A 23,608-nucleotide genomic window follows, 5' to 3' on the forward strand; every position below is an offset into this window, starting at 1 on the left:
AAATGTGCACCACCAAGTCAGAACAGTAGACTAAGTTAAGATGGGAAAAGGGACCAAATTATTAGGGTGAGGCACATGGGCTACTAACAGCTTACTACACAACATACATTAGTATTACTTTCTTAGCTACAGTATACATATCTCCCTGGCATATTACATAATTTATGCAGCAGCATAGAATACATTTTTGGACTCACCTTGTTGTGCTGTGCTCACTTGAACAGGAAGGCGGTCCTTCGTGGGCAAATTTTGTCATCCGCCTGGCATTCTCTGGATTTATGGTGCTTTCAAGACACCTGGGAACTCTGGGGGGGTTGATCAGTGATCTTCAGGTTGACGCTCTAGAAGGAGCTACACCTGCACTGTGGTGAGATGGAGTGTAAAAAGACACCAATCACTCATTGTGGTAGGAGAAAACGTGTAAATAAGAAATCACAGCCAAACCCATATTGAAATCACAAAGAGTGAAATGGAAAGCTGAACCTCGCACTGCCTCCATCCCCTCCCTTTTTCTTTCTTTGTCTCAGATGGTTGAAGGAGCAGCTCACGATGTCTATGCTGATCAGCCTGAGGAGTTCAACAGAGTTGTGCAGAGCATCTGCGACATTGTAGACTAAGAAAGTCTGTGTTTCACTGATTTAATGATGCTGCTTCATTTTATTTATATTATACAGCCTACTGTGTGAGTTATGTGGCTTTTTAAGTTTCTCTTTTCAAGAGGTTGTCATTACTGACAGTAAGATCACCATTATAGTATCTTGACTTTATCTCTAGCCACTCCAATTTGCTTACTGCCCCAATAGGTCCACAGATGACACAATCGCACTGCACACTGCCCTAACCCATCTGGACAAGAGGAATACCTATGTAAGAATGCTATTAATCGATTACAGCTCAGCATTTAATGCGTTTGAGCCAATCAGTTGTGTGTGTGTGTATATATATTAGTGCATTCGGAAAGTATTCAGACCCCTTGACTTTTTCCATAGGTTGTTACTTCACAGCCTTATACTAAAATGTATGATTTTTTCCCCCCCTCATCAATCTACACACAATACCCCATAATGACAAAGCAAAAACAGGTTTTTAGAGATTTTAGCAATGTTATGAAAAAAATTGGGATTTACATGAGTATTCAGACCCTATACTCAGTACTTTGTTGAAGCACCTTTGGCAGCGATTACAGCCTCGATTCTTCTTGGGTATGACGCTACAAGCTTGGCACAACTGTATTTGGGAAATTTCTCCCATTCTTCTCTGCAGATCCTCTCAAACTCTGTCAGGTTGGATGGGGAGCGTCGCTGCACAGCTATTTTCAGGTCTCTCCAGAGATGTTCGATCGGGTTCAATTCTGGGCTCTGGCTCTGCCACTCAAGGACATTCAGAGACTTGTCCCGAAGCCACTCCTGCTGAGTATTCTTGGCTGTGTGCTTAAACTCCAAGCAGGCTGTCATGTGCCATTTACTGAGGAGTGGCTTCCGTCTGGCCACTCTAACATAAAGGCCTGATTGGTGGAGTGCTACAGAGATGGTTGTCCTTCTGGAAGGTTCTCCCTTCTCTACACTCAGGAACTCAGTCGGGGTCTCAACTTATAAGTGTAAGAATAGTAGAATACACCAGGTGCAATTTTGACATTTGGTTGTGCATCGTTCAGCAGTTTTTCTTGTTATGTCAGTCACTGACAGTCACTCAATTAGCCATGTCATCTTAAAAAAAATGTATTCGTAGTTAGCTGGCTAGACTATCTAAACTTGTAGTAATCGAGGCCGAATACTGACAGTGCACGTGCCCAGGGCCCTGACCTCCAGGTGGCCCCCATTAATTTTGTTACTGACTCACTCCGATATCATATTAGCATGGCATAAGTCATGGCAAAATGTCTGAAATTGCAGGAACTTTGCTTTAAAACAGATATTATTATTTTTTATCTCTGCCCCATTGCAAAATTAGTAGAATTGCATGAAATATGTTATAAAATGTTCACACCACCCAATGGCAAAATATGTTGAATTACAGAAAACTTGCTTTAAAACGGCAACATTTTTTCTATGCCCCATAGCAAAATGTGTAGAAATTAACCGTCCAAAGGAGGGTCACTAATAATTTCTGTTATGCAGCAAGGTGGAGGGGAGAGGTGGCCCAACCAAATATTGTACTTGTGTAGAACTGCTTCTGTCACTATACCACTTTCTCTCTCTCACACTGTGCCTAAGATAATTTTCCACTCGGGAACAAAGTTTATCCTATCCTCTCTCTCACATACAGAATAAGGGCAAAATATTGAAGTGAAATCATTTACTTACATGGTATAATACAGTATAAAAACGTAAATATCACAAATACAATATATTTTCTGTTTTCAAACAGTTAAAGCAGTTGCAGACTCTACTGTTTGTGATGTAGCTGCCATTTCATCAGTTTGTGACACTTCAGGGTTGTTCATTTTGTTAAGCACCAAAGCTGCCATTTAGAAAAGCTAGCTGATATTACTACAAAACCTGGGCTGGAGCATCTTTAACTTGACTTCATAATACGGTCATGTTCATCAATTTCACATAGAATTACTTTTAGACATTTACACTGCCAAAATAAAGGAAACACCAACATAAAGGGTTTTAATGGGATGTTGGGCCACCACGAGCTGTCAGAACAGCTTCAATGTGCGTTGGCATAGATTCTACAAGTGTCTGGAACTCTATCGGAGGGATGCAACACCATTCTTTAACAAGAAATTCCATAATTCGGTGTTTTGTTGATGGTGGTGGAGAACGCTCTCAGGCACTGCTCCAGAATCTCCCATAAGTGTTGGGTTGAGATCTGGTCACTGAGACGGCGATAGCATATGGTTTACATAATTTTCATGCTCATCAAACCATTCAGTGCCCACTCGTGCCCTGTGGATGGGGGCATAACCATGGTAGCAAAATAATGGGCAACTTGGCCTGCCCAGAATTTTTATACTTGACCCTAAGCATAATGGGATGTCAATTACTCAGGAACCACACCTGTGTGGAAGCACCTGCTTTCAATATACAATGTATTCCTCATTTACTCAAGTGTTTCCTTTATTTTGACAGTTACCTGTATGTTTAAAAGAACTGATCTCTTAAAATCAACAACGTTTTACAAGTTAATAACACCATAGCATTATTCATTATTCACATACCCCTTCTAATAAGTGTTAGAAAATAATATCTGAGAAAAAGCTGATTGTGTCATAGATATACAATGCTCTGGCAACATAACAAACCACTCTGTACACAGTATTTTTGCTTTACTGTACAGCATACTAAACAAACATTATTGTTCCCATGTGTCATATACTGTAGCTTGTGCTCTGTTCAGTAGGTAAGATACATTTTGAAATGTCATGCAATTATACAAGTTCTAATACCAATCTTGTAAAGACTGTAATCATATGCTTAGGCACTTTCCAAGGCACATTATACAGGTCCAATCTGATATTGAGTGGAAGGGATGTAAAAATGTTACAATATAAGGGACAGGAATCCTCAAGTGGAAACATATAATGATTGAAAAGGTTTGTTGTGCATGGTGTTTGGTTTTCCTGTGTCTCAAACTTAGACTGTACTTTCAAACATCATAATGAACTCGACAGCATCATCAGTGGTCTGGTATGGAAGAGGAGAGGGTGATAACGTCTTCTGTCATTCACAGTGATTATGCCTCAATTGTAAAGCAGACCAAAAGGGGTCTATGGTGTCCAAAGGCTCATTTGTCCTTGACGTCAATGTTGGCGACACCGTGGACTTGTGTGAGCTGCTTACAGTCCAGAGAAGCCACCAGTTTCCTGGATCCAGGCAGAGTAGGAACAAAGTGTTCCGTCAGAGTCACAGAGGAGCGACTGGCCACGTCACTGAGAGAGGAGATGAGAGAGACACTCAGACCTGTGCTTGTTCAGAACATAAAAGAACAGTGACAGCATACGTCACACATAGTGCACCTTCAGAGTCATAAGGACTAAAGCCGTGCTTAGATGAAGCTGCAGATAATGAACAGAATTATAATTGTTTCTCACCCAACAGCGATCTGTCGAACACTCTGCAGGCCCAGCCCCTCCACATGGAACACCACTCCCTTCAGCGTGCGTGGCAGAGGGTTAGTGAAGAAAATCTTAGCCGCCATCTTTTTCCCCACCACAGCCTCCCCTGCCGGCTAGGAGGGAAAAGTATAGGAAACTGTTACCACTACAGAACATCTCTGAATCATATTATCAGTAGACAATATCAGACACAGAGAAAGACAGAATATATACAGAAAGAAAAATGCTGTAGATATGATTCATTCAGTCTGTTTAGTTTTGTCTCACCTTAATGATGAGGTCAGGGGTGCGGAGGCGGAAGCTGAACTGAGTAGCAAGGACCTGCTGTGTCTCAGTGACCCGGCCTGAGAGGGTCAGCATCAGAGCAGCCTGGTCCACTAGCTGGTCCTGATAGTGCTGGTACTCAAGGATCCACTCCAGGGTCTTCACTGTTAGGAGAGGAGGACAGGACTAGGGATCAGAAAAACCTGGGCATGCAATGAATAACACTGTCTGACTGAACGTCACTGATGTGTAATACAAGATATTCATTGGCTCACCTTCATTGGCTAGCAGCTCCACAGGCGTTTTGTCCTTCTTGACGGTGGCCTTGAGCACGCCAGTGTAGTACATGACTGCCACCTGGCTGTGGAGGTTGATAGTGCGTGGTAGAGAACTAGCATTTCGCATGACAATGTTCAGTTTTGCATCTCCCCCCATGCGTGGCCCCTCCCCATCCATGGTCACCTCTATTGATATATCCTCAGCGATTGGAGAGGAGTAGGTATCTGGTTTGGAACCATAGCGACTGGCAGTCTCCACAGCAATGCGTTCCTCTTCTGTGCCTGATAGAATGACAATAAAGTGGGAATTAATGCATTTTACCTTCTGGGTGCTTGCCTTGTATAGGAGTCTGCTTGTATACGTGTGTAATAAAACAATGATATGTAATGCATGTCAGTGTTTGCACAGCTATGTGAAGCTACCTTCTGGGTGCTTGTAAAGGTGTGTGATATCGTTGCGTTCGTCTGAGCCCACAGTCTTGGTGCTGATACAGTGGCCCACTGCATTCTTCTCACTGTGGATCTGGGTGAAGGTGCCATCCAGGTTCCTCTGCCAGTATATCTTATCACTGTTCACCTACAGGACAGGTACAGCAGGAAGAGAGAGGTAGAGATGGAGAATATCTGAGACTGACAGGGGCATGTGAGGTCATCACTGTGCATCTGAGATAGACAGAAGATTATTTGTGAAACGTACCCTGCTAGCATGGAAAGCTGAGGTCAAGCAGAGAGAGGTATGATAATGACATCTCAGCAAAGACAAAGGAAGAAAGAGGAAGACACTAGACTAGACTGACCTCGGCAAAGATGAAGGGTGAGTCATGTTTGAGGAACACTTGTCCGTTGCGGATGGCGGTGATGGAGGCAGGGCCGCAGCGGAAGGTGCCCTGGCTGGTCTCCTGGGGGGTGGAGTCTACCGCCTGCCAGCCACCATGACCTGGTGGCAAGTCTGGACGAGCCATCCAACAGTCGTTCCACACGTGGAAGTTCCTAAAGACAGAAATGATGGAGGGATGGGTTATAATTTAGATGGAATCTAGTAAATCCATATTGTAAGAATGGTGTTTGATGACATGACTAAGATGATACACTGAATGAGATATTATGTGTCAGAGTGTGACTGTATTCTACTAACCAGATGGAGTCAGTGTTGAGGTGATCTATAGACTCCAAATTTTCATTGAAGTACACGTCTGTTGTCAGGGAGACATCTGTGTCATGGGCAGAGTTGAAGTTGGACACACTACGGGAGGGAATGCCCAAACACCTCAACACTGAAAGAGATAGGATGGTGAGAGGATAGGGGTCAATGCATATCAACCTAGCACCCTCTCATAAAAGTCATTTGATTTGATCATGTACAAACACACACGTACAGTAACTAACCTGTGGTGGTGACCCCAGAGAAGACCCAACACTGGCCATATCTGACTGGTATGCCTCCGTCCTTATGGTACTTCTTCAGGATGTCCACACTGCCACTCCAGGCTGTAGGGGAAGTCCCTCCCACATACTTCCCTGACCAATTACCCTCCACGACCCCACAATCATCTGGGGAGTTGATCTGGGATGAAGGAGATTACGGATTCACATTGGATTCAGTTGATAGTTGGAATAATGAGGTGCCAGTTTGGTTGGACATTGATTGGACTTAGAAGTGATGTTAGTGGTAATAGTGAGGTTTTTAAGACACATTGTGTTTGCGAGGAGAACTCACCATGGCTGAAATGACTCGAACTACATTGACAGGGTCTCCCCAGCCTGAGGGGGGGGTTATACTCTTCTCCAAAACATACAGACAGGCATCCAGGATCCCCTCATCAAACTGAGAAATAGAGAGGTAGAGATGGAAGGAGAGAGAGAAGCATTGACAATGATAGAAATAAGTTAGTTGGGTCTGACCTACTCAGGCCACATTTTCCCATCACCTGACTGACAATCTTCATGTTCCTTCACCTGTCCATAGTTCCATGTTCTTGCACCAATCTGGTTCTCTGTGCCATAGTAAAGCCTGCCGACGTCATTCAGGACATACTCATTCTTCTCATCCTCATCGTCCATGTACACTGTGTCATCTGATGAAGAGAGAGAGAGCGGTCAGATTCAGTTATTCAAAAATAAAACAATTCCATCATGTCATGTCATCAGCCTGAAATGAGGGTGGAGTGGACTATGGAGAGTCTCTGAGTTTACAGAACGGTGTAAGACTAGATCTTCTGAATGACACAAATTTCCTTCATTACACAAATATATGGCTTACCTGACCGGTTAGATTATGTTTCATGATACCACACAGAGATCTATTATGTTGGGTGTGAGTATTATTTTTAAGTCAGTGGGCTGAGAACAGGGATAAGCTCTCTTTGTATTCATTTCTTAGGGCTGCAATCCCGTTAACGGGATCGATATGACAACAGCCAGTGAAAGTGCAGGGCGCCAAATTCAAACAACAGAAATCTCATCATTAAAATTCCTCAAGCATACAAGTATTTCACACCATTTTAAAGATACACTTCTTGTTAATCCCACCCCAGTGTCCGATTTCAAAAAGGCTTTACAGCGAAAGCACCACAAACGATTATGTTAGGTCACCGCAAAATCACAGAAAAACACAGCCATTTTTCCAGCCAAAGACAGGAGTCACAAAAAGCAGAAATAGAGATAAATTGAATCACTAACCTTTGATGATCTTCATCAGATGACACTCATAGGACTTCATGTTACACAATACATATATGTTTTGTTCGATTAAGTTCATATTTATATCCAAAAACCACAGTTTACATTGGCGCCATGTTCAGAAATGCCTCCAAAATATCCGGAGAAATTGCAGAGAGCCACATCAAATAACAGAAATACTCATCATAAACTTTGATGAAAGATACATGTTTTACATAGAATTAAAGATACACTTGTTCTTAATGCAACCGCTGTGTCAGATTTCAAAAAAGCTTTATGGCAAAAGCACAATATTCAATAATCTGAGAACAGCGTTCAGCCACAAAAGCAAGCCATACAGTTACCCGCCAAATTGTGGAGTCAACAAAAGTCATAAATAGCATTATAAATCTTCACTTACCTTTGCTGATCTTCGTCGGAATGCACTCCCAGGACTCCCACTTCCACAAGAAATATTAGTTTTGTTCGGTAATGTCCATCATTTATGTCCAAATAGCTACTTTTGTTAGCGCGTTTGGTAAACAACTCCAAAGTCACGAAGCGCGTTCACTAAAAGCAGACGAAATGTCAAAAAGTTCCGTAACAGTCAGTAGAAACATGTCAAACGATGCATTGAATCAATCTTTAGGATGTTTTAACATAAATCTTCAATAATGTTCCATTGTCTTCAGAAATGCGATGGAACAGAGCTCGCTCTCACATGAACGCGCATGGTCAGTGCATGTTCAGGTCATGGCAGACCTTACTCATTCCCCTCTCATTCGGCCCCACTTCACAGTAGAAGCATCAGACAAGGTTCTAAAGACTGTTGACATCTAGTGGAAGCCATAGGAAGTGCAAACTGACCCATATCCCACTGTGTATTCGATAGGCGATGAGTTGAATACCTACAAAGCTCAGATTTCCCACTTCCTGGTTGGATTTATTTCTCAGGTTTTTGCCTGCCATATGAGTTCTGTTATACTCACAGACATCATTCAAATAGTTTTAGAAACTTCAGAGTGTTTTCTATCCAATACTAATAATAATATGCATATATTAGCAACTGGGACTGAGGAGCAGGCAGTTTACTCTGGGCACCTCTAGGCACCTTTTCATCCAAGCTACGCAATACTGTCCCTGCAGCCATAAGAAGTTTTAACTAATTCTCTCTCTCTCTCTCTCTCTCTCTCTCTCTCTCTCTCTCTCTCTCTCTCTCTCTCTCTCTCTCTCTCTCTTCTCTCTCCTCTCTCTCTCTCTCTCTCTCTCTCTCTCTCTCTCTCTCTCTCTCTCTCTCTCTCTCTCTCTCTCTCTCTCTCTCTCTCTCTCTCTCTCTCTCTCTCTCTCTCTCTCTCTCTCTCTCTCTCTCTCTCTCTCTCTCACTCACTCACTCACTCACCTTCACACCAAGGGTTAAACAGCATGCGGATGTCATTCCCTGGGTCATGTGTAGATGTGGCCTTGCCCTTCGGGCTTTGCGTTGCCACAGTGAGCTGGTATCGGCCAATCATGGCAGTGGGCAGGGAGTTAACAGACAGCTTGATCCTGTTGCCGTCCCATTTCACGATCTTGGCCTCCCAGCGGTTATCCTCCAGCTCCTCAACCAATGGGATGATGACATGGGTGCCCTTTGCCACTGTAGGCAGGGATCCTGTCCCATAAACACACAGACATATTACTCAGTGGGATAAGAAAATGTGGTGCAATTCTGTGGTGCAATATCTGTTACTCCTATTTTAACTGAATTGATCACTTTTTGCAAAAAATTACAATTTTTTGGGGGCAAAGCTGCCAAAAACAAGAGTTGCATATCGTAATAAAACTTTTCACAGACACACGTTGGCTCATTTCCTGTACTTAGTTATAAACGCCATCAATGTATTCCCTCCCAAAGGAGTTCTACAGTGCCTTGCAAAAGTATTCATCCCCCTTGGCGTTTTTCCTATTTTGTTGCATTACAACCAAAACTTCTGTTATTTTAAAACATACATTCTGTTCTCAGCATCAACAAAACTCTCTCTATCCTCTATCATGTTAAGTGTGTTCAGGTGTGTTGGCCACGCCCACTAATTGGCCACACCTGATCTTAATGAGTGCATGTTTTCTTGAAATGGGGTCCCCCCACCTGGTTGTCTAGGTCCTAATTGAAAGGAAAACCCAAAAACCAGGAGACACTAGGCCAGCGTTTCCCAAACTCGGTCCTGGGGACCCCAAGTTGTGCACATTTTGGTTTTGGCCCCAGCACTACATAGCTGATAAAAATAATCAAATCTTGATGACTAGTTGATTATTTGAATCAGCTGTGTAGTGCTAGTGTCACGCCCTGACCGTAGACAGCCTTTTTATGTCTCTATTTGGTTTGGTCAGGGTGTGATTTGGGATGGGCATTCTATGTTTTGTTTTCTATGATTTGTTTCTATGATTTTTTTGTTATGTTACAGCCTTGTTATAAAATTGATTACATCGTTTTTTAGCCTCATCAATCTACACACAATACCCCATAATGACAAAGTGAAAATCGGTGGTATATTCTGTGGTATATTCAATTGATTGGACATGATTTGGGTAGGCACACACTTGTCTATATAAGGTCCCACAGTTGGCAGTACATGTCAGAGCAAAAACCAAGCCAAGAACCCGATGGTCACTCTGACAGAGCCCAAGAGTTTCTCTGTGGAGATGGGAGAACCTTCGAAGCTCGGACTTGAACCCGATCGAACATCTCTGGAGAGACCTGAAAATAGCTGTACAGTGACACTTCCCATCCAACCTGACAGAGCTTGAGAGGATATACAGAGAAGACTCCCCAGATATAGGTGTGCCAAGCTTGTAGTGTCATACCCAAGAAGACTCGAGGCTGTAATCGCTGCCAAAGGTGCTTCAACAAAGTATTGAGTAAAGCGTCGGAATACTTATTTAAATGTAATATTTCAGTTGTCTAAAAAACAGTTTTTTCATTATGGGGTATTTCTATTTGTTACGGATCACCATAAGGCAGCAGCTACTCTTCATGGGGTGCAGCAAAATTAAGGCAGTTATACATTCACAATAGATTTCACAACATATTAAGTGTGTGCCGTCAGGCCCATACTCTACAGCCACATATCTACAACACAAAATCTATGTGTACGTGTGTGTATTGTACATATGTTATTGTGTGTTTGTATGCATGTGTCTGTGCCTTCACAGTCTCTGCTGTTCCGTAAAGGTATATTTTTTAATCAAATTTTTACTGCTTGCATGAGTTACTTGACGTGGAATAGAGTTCCATGTAGTCATGGCTCTATGTAGTACTGTGCACCTCCCATAGTCTGTTCTGGACTTGGGGACTGTGAGATACCTCTGGTGGCATGTCTTGTGGGGTATACATGGGTGTCCAAACTGTGTGCCAGTTGTTCAAACAGACAGCTCTGTGCATTCAACATGTCAATACCTCTCACAAATACAAGTAGTAAATTAAGTCAATCTCTCCTCAATTTTGAGCCAGGAGAGATTGACATGCGTATTATTATTGTTAGCTCTCTGTGTAAATCCAAGTGCCAGCCGTGCTACCCTGTTCTGAGCCAATTGCAATTTTCCTAAGTCCCTCTTTGTGGCACCTGACCACAAGACTGAACAATAGACCAGGTACGACAAAACTGTAGGACCTGCCTTGATGATAGTGCTGTTACGAATGCAGAGCTGCGCTTTATTATGGACAGACTTCTCCCCATCCTAGCTACTGTTGTATCAATATGTTTTGACCATGACAGTTTGCAATCCAGGGTTACTCCAAGCAGTTTAGTCACATCAACTTGCTCAATTTCCACATTATTCATAAAAAAATGTAGTTGAGATTTAGGGTTTAGTGAATGATTTGTCCCAAATACAATGCTTTGGTTTTTTTATATTTAGGACTAACTTATTCCTTGCCATCCATTCTGAAATTAACTGCAGCTCTTTGTTAAGTGTTGCAATCATTTCAGTAGCTGTGGTAGCCGACATGTATAGTGTTGAGTCATGCGCATACATGGACACACTGGCTTTACTCAAAGCCAGTAGCATGTCGTTAGTAAAGATTGAAAAAAGTAAGGGGTCTAGACAGCTGCCCTGGAAATGTCTGATTCTACCTGGATTTTGTTGGAAAGGCTTCCATTAAAGAACACCCTCTGTGGTCTGTTAGGCAGGTAACTCTTTATCCACAATATAGCAGGGGGTGTAAAGCCATAACACATACATTTTTCCAGCAAAAGACTATGATCAATAATATCAAAATAATAACAATAATAACAAAACAGCACCCACAATCTTTTTTTCATCAATTTCTCTGTCAATCATCAGTCATTTGTAAGTGCTGTGCTTGTTCAATGTCCTTCCCTGTGTGTGCTGAACGTCTATTGTCCATTTTTTTTACTATAAAATAGCATTGTATCTGGTGAAACAATTTTATCCAAAAGTTTACTAAAGGTTGGTAACAGGCTGATTGGTCAGCTATTTGAGCCAGTAAAGGGGGCTTTACTATTCTTAAGTAAGGGAATAACTTTCGCTTCCCTCCAGGCCCCCAGGGCACACACTTTCTAGTGGGCTTAAATTGAAGATATGGCAAATAGGAGTGGTAATATCTTCCGCTATTATCTTCAGTAATTTTCCATCCAAGTTGACAGACCTCGGTGGCTTGTCATTGTTAATAGACAACAATACTTTTTCACCTCTTCCCCAAAATTGCAAATTGCAAAATTGCAATGCTTTCATCATTTGATCAGTTATACTTGCTGTCACGCCTGCTCCCGCTCTTACCCCCTGGCGCTCGAGGGCACCAGGCTGCCCTGCACTACGCACTCCTGCCACCATCATTTACGCACACCTGCCTTCCCTGGTCACACGCATCAGCGATATTGGACTCACCTGGACACTCAATCACCTGTTTTATTACCTCCCCTATATTTGTCAGTTCCCCTGCTCTGTTCCCCGCTGCTGCATTAATTGTAATGTGTCTGTGTTACCCGTGTGCTGACGCTGTTCCTGTCTCGTTCCCTATTAAATGTTTGACTCCCCATATCTGATTCGCCTCTCCAGCGTCATCCTTGTGACAGAATGCAGCAGCCAACACACAAAGCATCGGGGAGTACTGGCGTTCCGGTTGGTGATGACGTTGGTCCTGGGTCGTCACCGATGGAACCGGGGGTGCTTAGCCAGCTCGTCGGGCTTCCACGCCCTAGCTGGCTCGAGAGGTTTCCTTGCCCAGGTTGGCTCGGAAGGCGCCAATCCCACGTCAAGCCTCAGCCAGATCGTCAGGTCTTGTTCGCCCAGCCGGGCCAGAATTTCTTTTGGTTTTGTTGATGACGTCGGGGTGGATTCCGCCGCCGATGGAACCGGGGGTGCCTAAGCCAGCTCGTCGGGCTTCCAGAGGCTCGAGAGGTTTCCTTGCCTAGGTTGACTCGGCAGGTTTCCATCCCACGTCATGCTACCCCGGATCATCGGGCTCCCTTGCATCAGCCGGCTCGCCAGGCTCCTACGCCCCTGCCGGTTCGTGGGGAGTTTACCCCCAGCCGGCTTGCCCAGCGCTCATGTCTCGGCCGGTTCGCCCAGGTGGGACACCGGGTGGCGCCACTAGGGGTGGGGGGGTACTACTGTCACGCCTGATCCCACTCTTCCCCCCCGGCGCTCGAGGGCGCCAGGCTGCCCTGCATTACGCACTCCTGCCACCATCTACGCACACCTGCCTTCCCTCGTCACGCGCATCAGCGATATTGGACTCAACTGGACTCACTCAATCACCTGTTTATTACCTCCCCTATATTTGTCAGTTCCCAAGTTCTGTTCCCCACTGCTGCATTAATTGTAATTTGTCTGTTACCCGTGTGCTGACGCTGTTCCTGTCTCGTTCTATGTCCGTTCCCTATTAAATGTTTGACTCCCCGTACCTGCTTCGCCTCTCCAGCGTCATCCTTGTGACACTTGCTTGTGTAATGCCAGTGTTTGTTGCTGGCATGTCATGCATAAGTTTGCTAATCTTGCCAATTAAAAGAATAATTAAAGTAGTTGGCAGTAGCGGTGGGTTTTGTGATGAATGAGACATCTGATTCAATGAATGATGGCGTGGAGTTTGCCTTTTGTCACGACTTCAGCCGAAGTCGGTTCCTCTCCTTGTTTGGGCGGCGCTCGGCGTCGCCAGTCTACTAGCCATCGCCGATCCACTTTTAATTTTCCATTTGTTTTTTCTTTGTTTCTACACACCTGTTTTTCATTCCCCTAATTATTGTTCATGTATTTAACCCTCTGTTTCCCCCATGGTGTTGTGCGGGATTGTTTTATGTCATGTTCGGTAATGTTGGTGACTGGTTATTTCGACGGGTGCTGTTTCTTGCCCGTGCGTAAAAGTTGATGTTTGTGTGTTTTGTGTTTGCAAGTGTATTGTTTTACCTTGCACCATCCATTATTCTGAGTAAAGTTACGTTGCTCCCAATTCTCTGCTCTCCTGCGCCTGACTGCATACACCAGCTACACCCACCATTCTGACACCTTTTTGGACAATTTTATTTAAGGTGCTCCAAAGCATTTTACTATCATTGTTTATGTCATTGTTTCATAGTGTAGTTTCTTCGTTTTATTCAGTTTAGTCACATGATTTCTCAATTTGCAGTACATTTGCCAATCGGTTGTACAGCCAGACCTATTTGCCATTTATTTTGCCTCATCCTTCTCAACCATACCATTTTTCAATTCCTCATCAATCCACGGGGATTCAACAGTTTTACAGACATTTTATTAATGGGTGCATGCTTATTAGTAACTGTGATAAGCGATTTCATAAATGTGTCAACAAATATTCTTTACATCAACAACATAGTACTCACTACAAAACTTATTGTATGACCTCTTATACACTATATTAGGCACAGCCTTTGGAACTTTGGTTTTCTTAGATATGGCTAGTATATTGTGATCGCTACATTCGATTGATTTGGATACTGCTTCCAAACAAATTTATGCAGCATTAGTAAAGATTTGATCAATACATCTTGATTTAATTCCTGTGCTGTTTGTAACTACCGTGGTAGGTTGATTGATAACCTGAACCAGATTGCAGGCACTAGCTACAGTTTGAAGCTTTCTCTTGAGTGGGCAGCCTGATAAAAATCAATCAATATTTAAATCACCCAGAAAATATACCTCTCTATTGATATCACATATATTATCGAGCATTTCACACGTTATCCAGATACTGACTGTTGGTGGTCTATAGCAGCTTCCCACCAGAATGGGCTTTAGGTGAAGCAGATGAACCTGTAGCCATATTTATTCAACAGTATTTACCATGAGATCCTCTCTAAGCTTTACAGGAATGTGGTTCTGAATATAAACAGCCACACTTCCACCTTTTGGATTTCTGTCTTTTCTGTAGATCTTATAACCATGGGCCTTTCAAGAGGCGCAGAGGTCTAAGGCACTGCATCGCAGTGCTAGAGGTGTCACTACAGACCCGGGTTCGATCCCAGGCTGTGTCCCAATCGGCCGTGACCGGGAGACCCATGAGGCGCTTTTGGTACAATTGGCCAGCATCATCAGGGTTAGGAGAGAGCTTGGCTGGCCGGGATGTCCTTGTCCCATCGCGCTCTAGTGACTCCTTGGGGTGGGCCGGGCGCATGCACATTGACTTTGGACACCAGTTGTACGGCGTTTCCTCCGCCACATTGGTGTGGCTGGCTTCCGGGTTAAGCAAGCAGCGTGTCTTGAAGCAGTGTGGCTTGGCACCTTCGCCTCTCCCGAGTCCGTAGGGGAGTTGCAGCAATGGGACAAGACTGTAACTACCAATTGGATATCACGTAAAAAAAGAGCTTGCTACCATTGTATTATCTAAGTAAGTTTCAGAGATTGTCAGAATATGAATGGCATCTTACTAGCAAATTATTGATTTCATGAACCTTGTTTCTTAAGATGCATATGTTAACGTGGGCTATTTTTAACACTTGTCTGGGATGCTTGATTGTTTTTCTTGCTTTACTGGGAAGCTCAGCAGAGGTAGACATCCTCTGGTTATTTATGTTAGTGTAGGGTGAGCTGCACGCATTGTACTTCCTGCTAGGGCACACCTCCTCAGTGCTAACTGTATAATTCTGGTTCATAAGCATATGATTACTGCATACAAAAACTGTAGGATCAGCAGAGGCCTTCAGGGCAGTAAGTGGGACATAAATTAGGTTACTTACATTGTGTCTTCCAATGCCCCTGGGATAATGTACATTTGCTGAAGCATTATGACAACTTAGCGACACAATGGTAGGGATTAAATAAGACGGACTTGGGTTATTGATAAGTCATTGTCTCAACGCAGCCTTATAATGCTGTGAAAGGATCCAGGAACCCAAATGATTTGGTTGGATCCCATCCTCCTTATAATACGAGCTACGTTTCCAGAAGGTCAATAAATGTTACACCCACAGAACTGCAATAGTAACTGGCTACGAGATTGATGAGAGAAAAACCCCAATGTAATCCATTTTAGAATAAGGCTGAAACATAACAAAAAGTGGACCATCTAAATAGTCTTTGGGTTTGAAAACGCAGTGAAGGAAAGTTTCATAGGTGAAGGTGGTAAGCTATACAATTATACGCTATACAATGTGGTAACTTGTAGTTCTCTTATCTCTTAAATGTTCAAATCTCATTGATCCTATGTCACAATTTTTTTTATTAATTAATTTATTTTTTAAATTTTAATTAATGCCTAAAGAAATACATTTCCATGTGTCCTATCTGTGCTTGGATTTCACAAAAGGTAACCCAAAATAATATAGCAGTCTTATTTAAACATTCAGTGAAAGTTTTAAGGAAGTTCTTCAAAAACCTCCAAATAACCTATCATTTCCATTCTCAAAGCGTTAATAAAAGAAACAGGAAAACTGTTACTGACACGCCCTGACCTTAGAGAGCTTTTTATGTATCTATTTTGGTTTGGTCAGGGTGTGATTTGGGTGGGCATTCTATGTTCATTTTTCTATGTTTTATATTTCTTTGTTTTGGCTGGGTGTGGTTCTCAATCAGGGACAGCTGTCTATCGTTGTCTCTGATTGGAAACCATACTTAGGTAGCCTTTTCCCACCTGTGTTTTGTGGGTAGTTATTTTCTGTTTTGTGTTTCTGCACCTGACAGAACTGTTCGTTGTCGTTTTGCTCTTTGTTATTTTGTTCAAGTGTTTTTTCAGAATAAATCATGAACACTTGCTGCGCTTTGGTCCACTCCTTCTTCAACAGACGAGCGTTACAGTCACGTCCTGATCTGTTTTACCTGTCCTTGTGATTGTCTCTACCCCCTGCAGGTGTTGCTTATTTTCCCTGTTGTATTTATCCCTGTGTTTCCTGTCTCTCTGTGCCACTTCGTCTTGTCTGTTCAAGTCAACCAGCTTGGTTTTCCCTGTGATCCTGCTTTTTCTAATCTATTTTGCTAGTCCTCCCAGTTTTGACCCTTGCCTGTTTCTGGACTCTGTACCCGCCTGCCTGCCCTGACCTCGAGCCTGCCTGCCACACTGTACCTCCTGGACTCTGAACTGGTTTTTACCTTTTGCCTGTCCACGACCATTCTCTTGCCTACCCTTTTGGAATATAATAAATATCAAAGACTCAGACCATCTGCCTCCCGTGTCTGGGTCTGGCCTTGTGCCCTTATAGAAAACTTTCAAGGAACCAGAGTAAAACCTCCCTGCAACCTATTAAAATAAACATTCCCAGGACAGGCAAGACTTTCACTTTTGTTCTCAGAACGTTTAAAAAACATGCAATTTTACCAGTCAGGAAACGTATGGCTTTGTTCCCACAACCAATGTGAAACCAAAAACATACTGTTTGTTCCCAAAACTTCCAAGGAACCAAATGTGCTAGCTGGGTGCAGCCCTACCACAATAGGGTGTGCTTGAAAAAACAAGTAGAGAAACTATATCTTCCTCAAACACACCTACAGTCCACCCACAGTACACTCATTCTAAAGCTCCATACAGTATCTGTCCTGCATGTTGCTGTTCTATAAATACCAGCATGGCATAGATGGTGATTTGCTGCTTGTCTATTAATACACTGGCTACCACCCAGCAAGCTTAAGACACATCTCCTCATACAGTATAGTACACACTCATACTCTAAGATAAAGTTTACAATCAAGAAGCTGAAAGGGCATTGTGAATTGAGTTGGTGAGCTGGTTGGTGGTTATTAAAGCTGTTTATGGTAGGATATAGTCCTCAGTGGAAAGAGGGGATTTGAGCAGGACTGTGAGATATTCTCCTCTAAAACACTGGAGACTTGCCACCAACCACATGGATGAATCAGTTACCATGGCGATAACCACCAAAACATAGTGGAGGCACAGGCTTCAGAGGCACAAGCACACACAAAGAAGCACACACGCTCATACCCGTAAACACACAACCACTTAAAGTTACTCTCAGAGTTCGCATGATTGGTTATAAAGGGCTTGCTGTTATCATGTGCACTTATTAGCCCTAGGGATTCCCAGAAGGGGGACGGGGAGGCCATTGAGTCATAGTAGCCTATCATGATTCTGCAGAATATCTCACTGACCTGTCTTAAGCTCCAGGTGGAGTCTGTCTGTGTTGGGGTAGTAAGGTCGTGAGAGGTCAAGCCACATCATGAAGGTATTCCCCCTGCGGATGATGAGGTCATCACCGTAGTAACGGTCTGTGTGATGCTCCAGGCGGTTCAGACCCGTCTTGGTTTTCATCAGGTCTATGGACCGCACTGTCAACAACAGCTCTGAGAAAAGGGATATAAGGAAGGAAGGCCATTTTAAAGTCAACCATTTTGTTACAAATGCCACAACGTCTAGCGTAGTAATAATAATAGTTTTAAAAGAGTAAATTACCTTCGAGCTCACTTCCACCAGTGACTGGCTTGTCGGCATTCATCCCTGCATTGTTGTCGACATCCGGGATCCCGGTCATGACCGTATCTGTGATGTCATCATCATCGCTCAGTCTTTGACAGCAGCAAGGACAGATCTTACGTAACCATTGTCGACACGCCCCCTCCTCTGTGTTCTCCTCCTCTGGTTCCTCCTTCTCTGGCACATCCTGCCCCCATCCCAATGTGACTGATGGGAACCTACCCACATTAGACAGAGTGTGTCTGACTGACAGCGTTTCCACAGGCATCCTGAGAATTAAAAAAAAGAGGAGCATGTATTGTTGTCATTTTGCTTGTGCTTACTACTCTATCATCAATCCATATCCATCCGATAACTTTTGAACATATGTCATTATAATTGGTCAATTTGCATCACAAATCAAATGTTGTGCTCTCATGAGTGCATGCAAGCTAACTAGCATCTCCTTATCATGTGTGTATGTTGTTTTTCTGTCCTATTGCTCCTTCATCCAACTCTTTCATTCTTATCCAACTTTTTCATAATCCTCTTTGTAGAGGCCTATCCAGTCACTTCTTTAGTCCCTCTGAAAGTCTTTCCCACACTCTGTCTGCATTCTTGCCTCTCACTAACTGTTGCTACATAGTGACAGATCACAGTCTCAATGAGGTAACACTGGAAGAGGGCAGGCTCATTCCTTACGTACGTGCCAATGAGGAGAATCAAAGAAAAGAGTGGAGAAATGGAAGATAAATTATAGACAGAGAAAGAAAAGAATGCTTCTTCTTCATTACTAATACACTTAACACCTCTGCCCTCAGACTGAAAAACAACTGGGAAAGGGAGTGAGAAAACATTACACTGATTTTGAATTCATAATAGAAATTGAGCAACTGCTGAGATGTGTGAATAAGTGGAAAAGTGGGATATAGGAAATCTAACTAAAAATGGAAACTGCAACAATAACTTGAATCCTGACACAAGCAGTATGCACATGGATGTGTACACATACTGTACATTCAAACACATAATATGTACACACACACACAAACCATTAAAGACATACGGACACATGCTCATACATATACACAATGATAGGCTAAGAAGTACACCACCTGCCCCAGTGCCAAAAATATGAACGGGTTGAGGGCAGGATTGTACGGAATGGGAATGTGTTCCATTTGAGAATGGGTGAATGTCCAGTTTGGCTTTTAGCCATGTCCAGTAGACCTGCTCTGTGTTGTATCTAGCTTGTAAGTACAATATTATTACATACAGTGGACAGACGGAAAATGTACAATTAATGAATTGCCGCTAAGTGTGGAGGAGTGTACCTCAGAGCTTGAGTCACTGCAGCTAAATAATTTTTTATGACATTTTGTGAAACAAGAGAGGTCCAGCAACCACACCCCAATGTAATTGAGGAATCATTTTCACTTATTCAGAGCTGAAAGAATATGCTCACCATCTAATCTGCCAGGAGTGAATGTTTTGCCTGTGGCTGTGAGCATGTTTCAGAAGTCTGTTGGTTAGGCATGGCTAGACTTTGACTGATACAAAGAAAGGAGTGGACCGTTGAAGCAGGAACTCTCACCTGGTAGACTTGATTACATACAGTACTGTACAGCAGTCACTGTTGATAGGGTTTGCCCTCAGGCTTGGATACAGCTACAGTAGGTGGTAGATGTGCAGTAGTGTCTAGTGTAGTAGATGTATGTATTTATATGGTAGATGTATGTATTTATATGATGAGGGTGGGACTGAAGAGAGAGGATGAGATAGTCATACTGTAAGTCAAGTATTGTAGGCTGGTGAGGTGTATGCATGTGAGTGAACTCTTGCCTACAAGTGCTATATATACTGTATATATACATATATATTTATATTCCAGACTTTGCTATTGCTTGTTCTGAACTTTCTTAATTTCTTTATTTTGGGGATTTGTGTGTATTGTTTTGTATTGTTAGGTATTACTGCACTGTTGGAGCTAGAAACATAAGCATTTCGCTGCACCTGCGATAACATCTGCAAAATCTGTGCACGACCAATAACATTTTATTTTTGAATTATTTGTTTCTTTGTTATTACCTTTCTGACATAATACTGCAGAAAACGAGCAATTAAAAATAGCAATTAAATAAGGCAGGTCACAAAAACAAATTAGTTCAAGGTGTATGTTACTTTGCCAGCAGCCAATCACAGGTGAACCCCGACCAAAGACATGGTTTCATCTCCCATCCTTTTCCTCAAACTGGATGAGATGATCTGTGACTCACGGTGTGAACAGAGACAGAGTGAATTCTATTTCACAATGTGTCAAACACCACTAAGTTTAAAAACAGCAGGCTATCTGGATGAGAATTAATTGAATTCATGAATCATGATTTTAACTGTCAGACATTTACAGATATTCACTTACTTTGTAACCTATGTGTTCTCCGACGGGTTAGTGTTTATTGAATCACCACTGGCAGCCGCTGACTGAACAGTCCCGTGCTCAGGCACAAAATAATATTGCCGTGGTATGCTGTGCGCGTCCTCTCTTCTTCACAGATTGTGCAGTCTTCACACTGTGTTGAACTACTTAGTATCCTCTTTGAGAGAACTTTTAAACTCAAGATTATGAGACAGACAGTAGAAACACCTTCCTCGCCTTCTCATTCTCCTCCCCTAGTCCATTGATACAGTATGAAGTCAGTCAGTCTGGGCACTTTCCCCAAATTGGCCCGTCCCATTTCCCATAATAGAATCAGTGCAGTGGCGCGTGTTTGACATTATTTCGACAGTTCGCGGGCTTAGTTGCTGACTGTAGCATTGTGTGTGCACATGTCAAACTATCTTGTCAATGTCAAAATCTAAACCACGAATAGCCTAACTTGTGTCGAACCTTCAAACTAAACTCTTAGCCCATTGAGGACTTTCCCTTTTTACTTTCTAAAAGTAATACAAAATTTGATACTTTAAGCAAGCCTGACACCAAAGTGAATGGCTACACACATTTCAACACAGAAGGAAACAGTGAAAACTCCAGACAACCAGATGACAATGATAAAAAGAGGATAAAGGGAGGAAAAGGCATCTTACACACACAGGGGATATGTCATGAGACTGTTCACATGAATGCAGTCATTTAATCAGGCAGGCTTCTATGCAACATGTCTCTCTACCACTGTGCTGTCTGAACACCAGTCAAGACAAATGGTTCCAAATTTGACACCCCCCAAACACATCTCAGATATTCACTTGTGATGTCACGCTCACTTCCATGTGAGCCCCTCAGAGTTGAATTTTCCATAAATCTTGTGACCCCAAGTTGAAAGTTGCCTCTGATTAAGTTCAAACAAACCCAACCAAACACAGATGAATGCTACACTTCAAACACTGAGCAGTCATTTTAGGACATGATATGTAGCCACTGCAGTTTGAAAATTAGTTAAGACATTGTTAAGACATGTTGTATTTTATATTGTAAAACAGTTAGCTCTGGCTGTGCATTCTGAGAGAATTCATGGGGATACATACTGTACATGTAAAAGTTGAACATATCTGAGACATACATTTGTGATGTAAGCTCCCTATCGGTCTCTTTGAGTTTAAACAGAATAGATGTTTTATCTCAAACACAGCCCTTACCACATGATAGTGGGATATCTCATAACTTGATGCTTCACATATCTCAACATTCATCTCAAATGATTTTGTAGAAATGTAAAATAAATTGATTTATGTATGTCATCAGTGAGGGTAAGTATTTATCATGAATTAATAGATTTAGTGGAATGCCTCTTAGGACCCAGGTTCACGTACCATGGAGATGAAACGCAAACTTATTGGCAATCATTGCCAGAATTTCCTAATGACTCAGAATGAATACAGCGTGTCACTAGAATTCAACCCTACATAGATTAACCACACACTTTGTTTTTTCACTTAACTTTAACAGTTGTGGATTGTGCCAGTATATGTATATTTACCCAAATTGTTAACTTACACAATAGTGGGGGTCACTGTGAATCCATCTCCCCACACAAGTGGAATAAATGGTGGAACAGAGATACAAAACACTTAAAAAACACCCCTTTGCTTCTCACATACATGCATGCCCACAAACATAGACACACACAAACATATTCTGCTGATGGTAGTATGTCGGGAATAGGGGGGTTGCCCCTAGACACTGAACGAATGTCAGTTTTCCGTTAAGAATAGTTATGGTTAGGATTTGGGGGTAGGATAAGCTTATCCTAGATCTGTGTCTAAGGGAAACTTAGAATGTGCCCTGCCGTTTGCCCAATCAGATCAGGAGGTCAGTGACTTAGGGCAGTAGCTTGGACAACTCATATTGGATGTTGGCAATCTGAGTGACAGGGTTGCCACGAACATCAAGGCGGGTCAGCTTCAGGCAGGAAGTCAGGGGTTGAATGTCAGAGAGTTTAGATATTGTTCCATATTAAGTTAAAAGAAAATGACAACAACTCTAACCGTATTAAAAATATTAAAAATATTGCAAACCACAATAAAACTGATCAAAAGAGAAAGGCAAGGAGACTGTTGGTCGTCAAGGACACTTCTTCCAACTTGGGGAGATGGTACAGTCCTACTCTTCCTGGGGTCCAAGCACTTATGTCACACATAAAACAAAAGATAAAATAGTACATCATATAACATTATTACACCACTACAAACAGTTGAAGTCGGAAGTTTACATACTGACGCCAAATTAGCCTAGTGGTTAGAGCGTTTTAGACTAGGAACCGAAAGGTTGCAAGGTCAAATCCCCGAGCTGACGAGGTAAGAATCTGTTGTTCTGCCCCTGAACAATGCAGTTAACACACTGTTCCTAGGCCGTCATTGAAAATAAGGATTTGTTCTTAACTGACTTGCCTAGTTAAATAAAAATTACACTTAAACTCAGTTTTTCACAATTCCTGACATTTAATCCTAGTAAATATTCCCTGTATTAGGTCAGTTAGGATCACCACTTTATTTTAAGAATGTGAAATGTCAGAATAATAGTAGAGAGAATGATTTATTTCAGCTTTCCCAGTGGGTCAGAAGTTTACATACACTCAATTAGTATTTGGTAGCATTGCTTTTAAATTGTTTAACTTGGGTCAAATGTTTCAGGTAGCCTTCCACAAGCTCCCCACAATAAGTTGTGTGAATTTTGTCCCATTCCTCCTGACAGAGCTGGTGTAACCAAGTCAGGTTTGTAGGCCTCCTTGCACGCTTTTTCAGTTCTGCTCACACATTTTCTATAGGATTGAGGTCAGGGCTTTGTGATGGCCACTCCAATACCTTGACTTTGTTGTCCTTACGCCATTTTGCCACAACTTTGGAAGTATGCTTGGGGTCATTGTCCATTTGGAAGACCCATTTGCGACCAAGCTTTAACTTCTTGACTGATGTCTTGAGATGTTGCTTCAATATATCCACATAATTTCCCTCCTCATGATGCCATTTATTTTGTGAAGTGCACCAGTCCCTCCTGCA

General features: G+C 42.5%; 1 protein-coding gene across 1 annotated transcript; it reads right to left on the reverse strand.

The window, feature by feature from the left end:
- Positions 1 to 2,280: 2,280 nt before the first annotated feature.
- LOC139541213 (protein-glutamine gamma-glutamyltransferase K-like) lies at positions 2,281 to 20,802 on the reverse strand. The gene is made up of 14 exons (XM_071345616.1): positions 20,535 to 20,802; positions 18,116 to 18,405; positions 17,815 to 18,006; positions 8,663 to 8,914; positions 6,562 to 6,680; positions 6,323 to 6,430; positions 5,992 to 6,169; positions 5,741 to 5,879; positions 5,403 to 5,595; positions 5,029 to 5,182; positions 4,603 to 4,887; positions 4,331 to 4,491; positions 4,040 to 4,176; positions 2,281 to 3,877 (listed from the first exon to the last, which is right to left on the reverse strand). The coding sequence occupies exons 2-14, from the start codon at positions 18,402 to 18,404 to the stop codon at positions 3,733 to 3,735; spliced, it is 2,352 nt and encodes a 783-aa protein (XP_071201717.1). The 5' UTR covers position 18,405; positions 20,535 to 20,802; the 3' UTR covers positions 2,281 to 3,732.
- Positions 20,803 to 23,608: the final 2,806 nt, after the last annotated feature.

The sequence above is a fragment of the Salvelinus alpinus genome, chromosome 16 (genome assembly GCF_045679555.1).
Source record: "Salvelinus alpinus chromosome 16, SLU_Salpinus.1, whole genome shotgun sequence".
Lineage (NCBI taxonomy): Eukaryota > Metazoa > Chordata > Actinopteri > Salmoniformes > Salmonidae > Salvelinus > Salvelinus alpinus.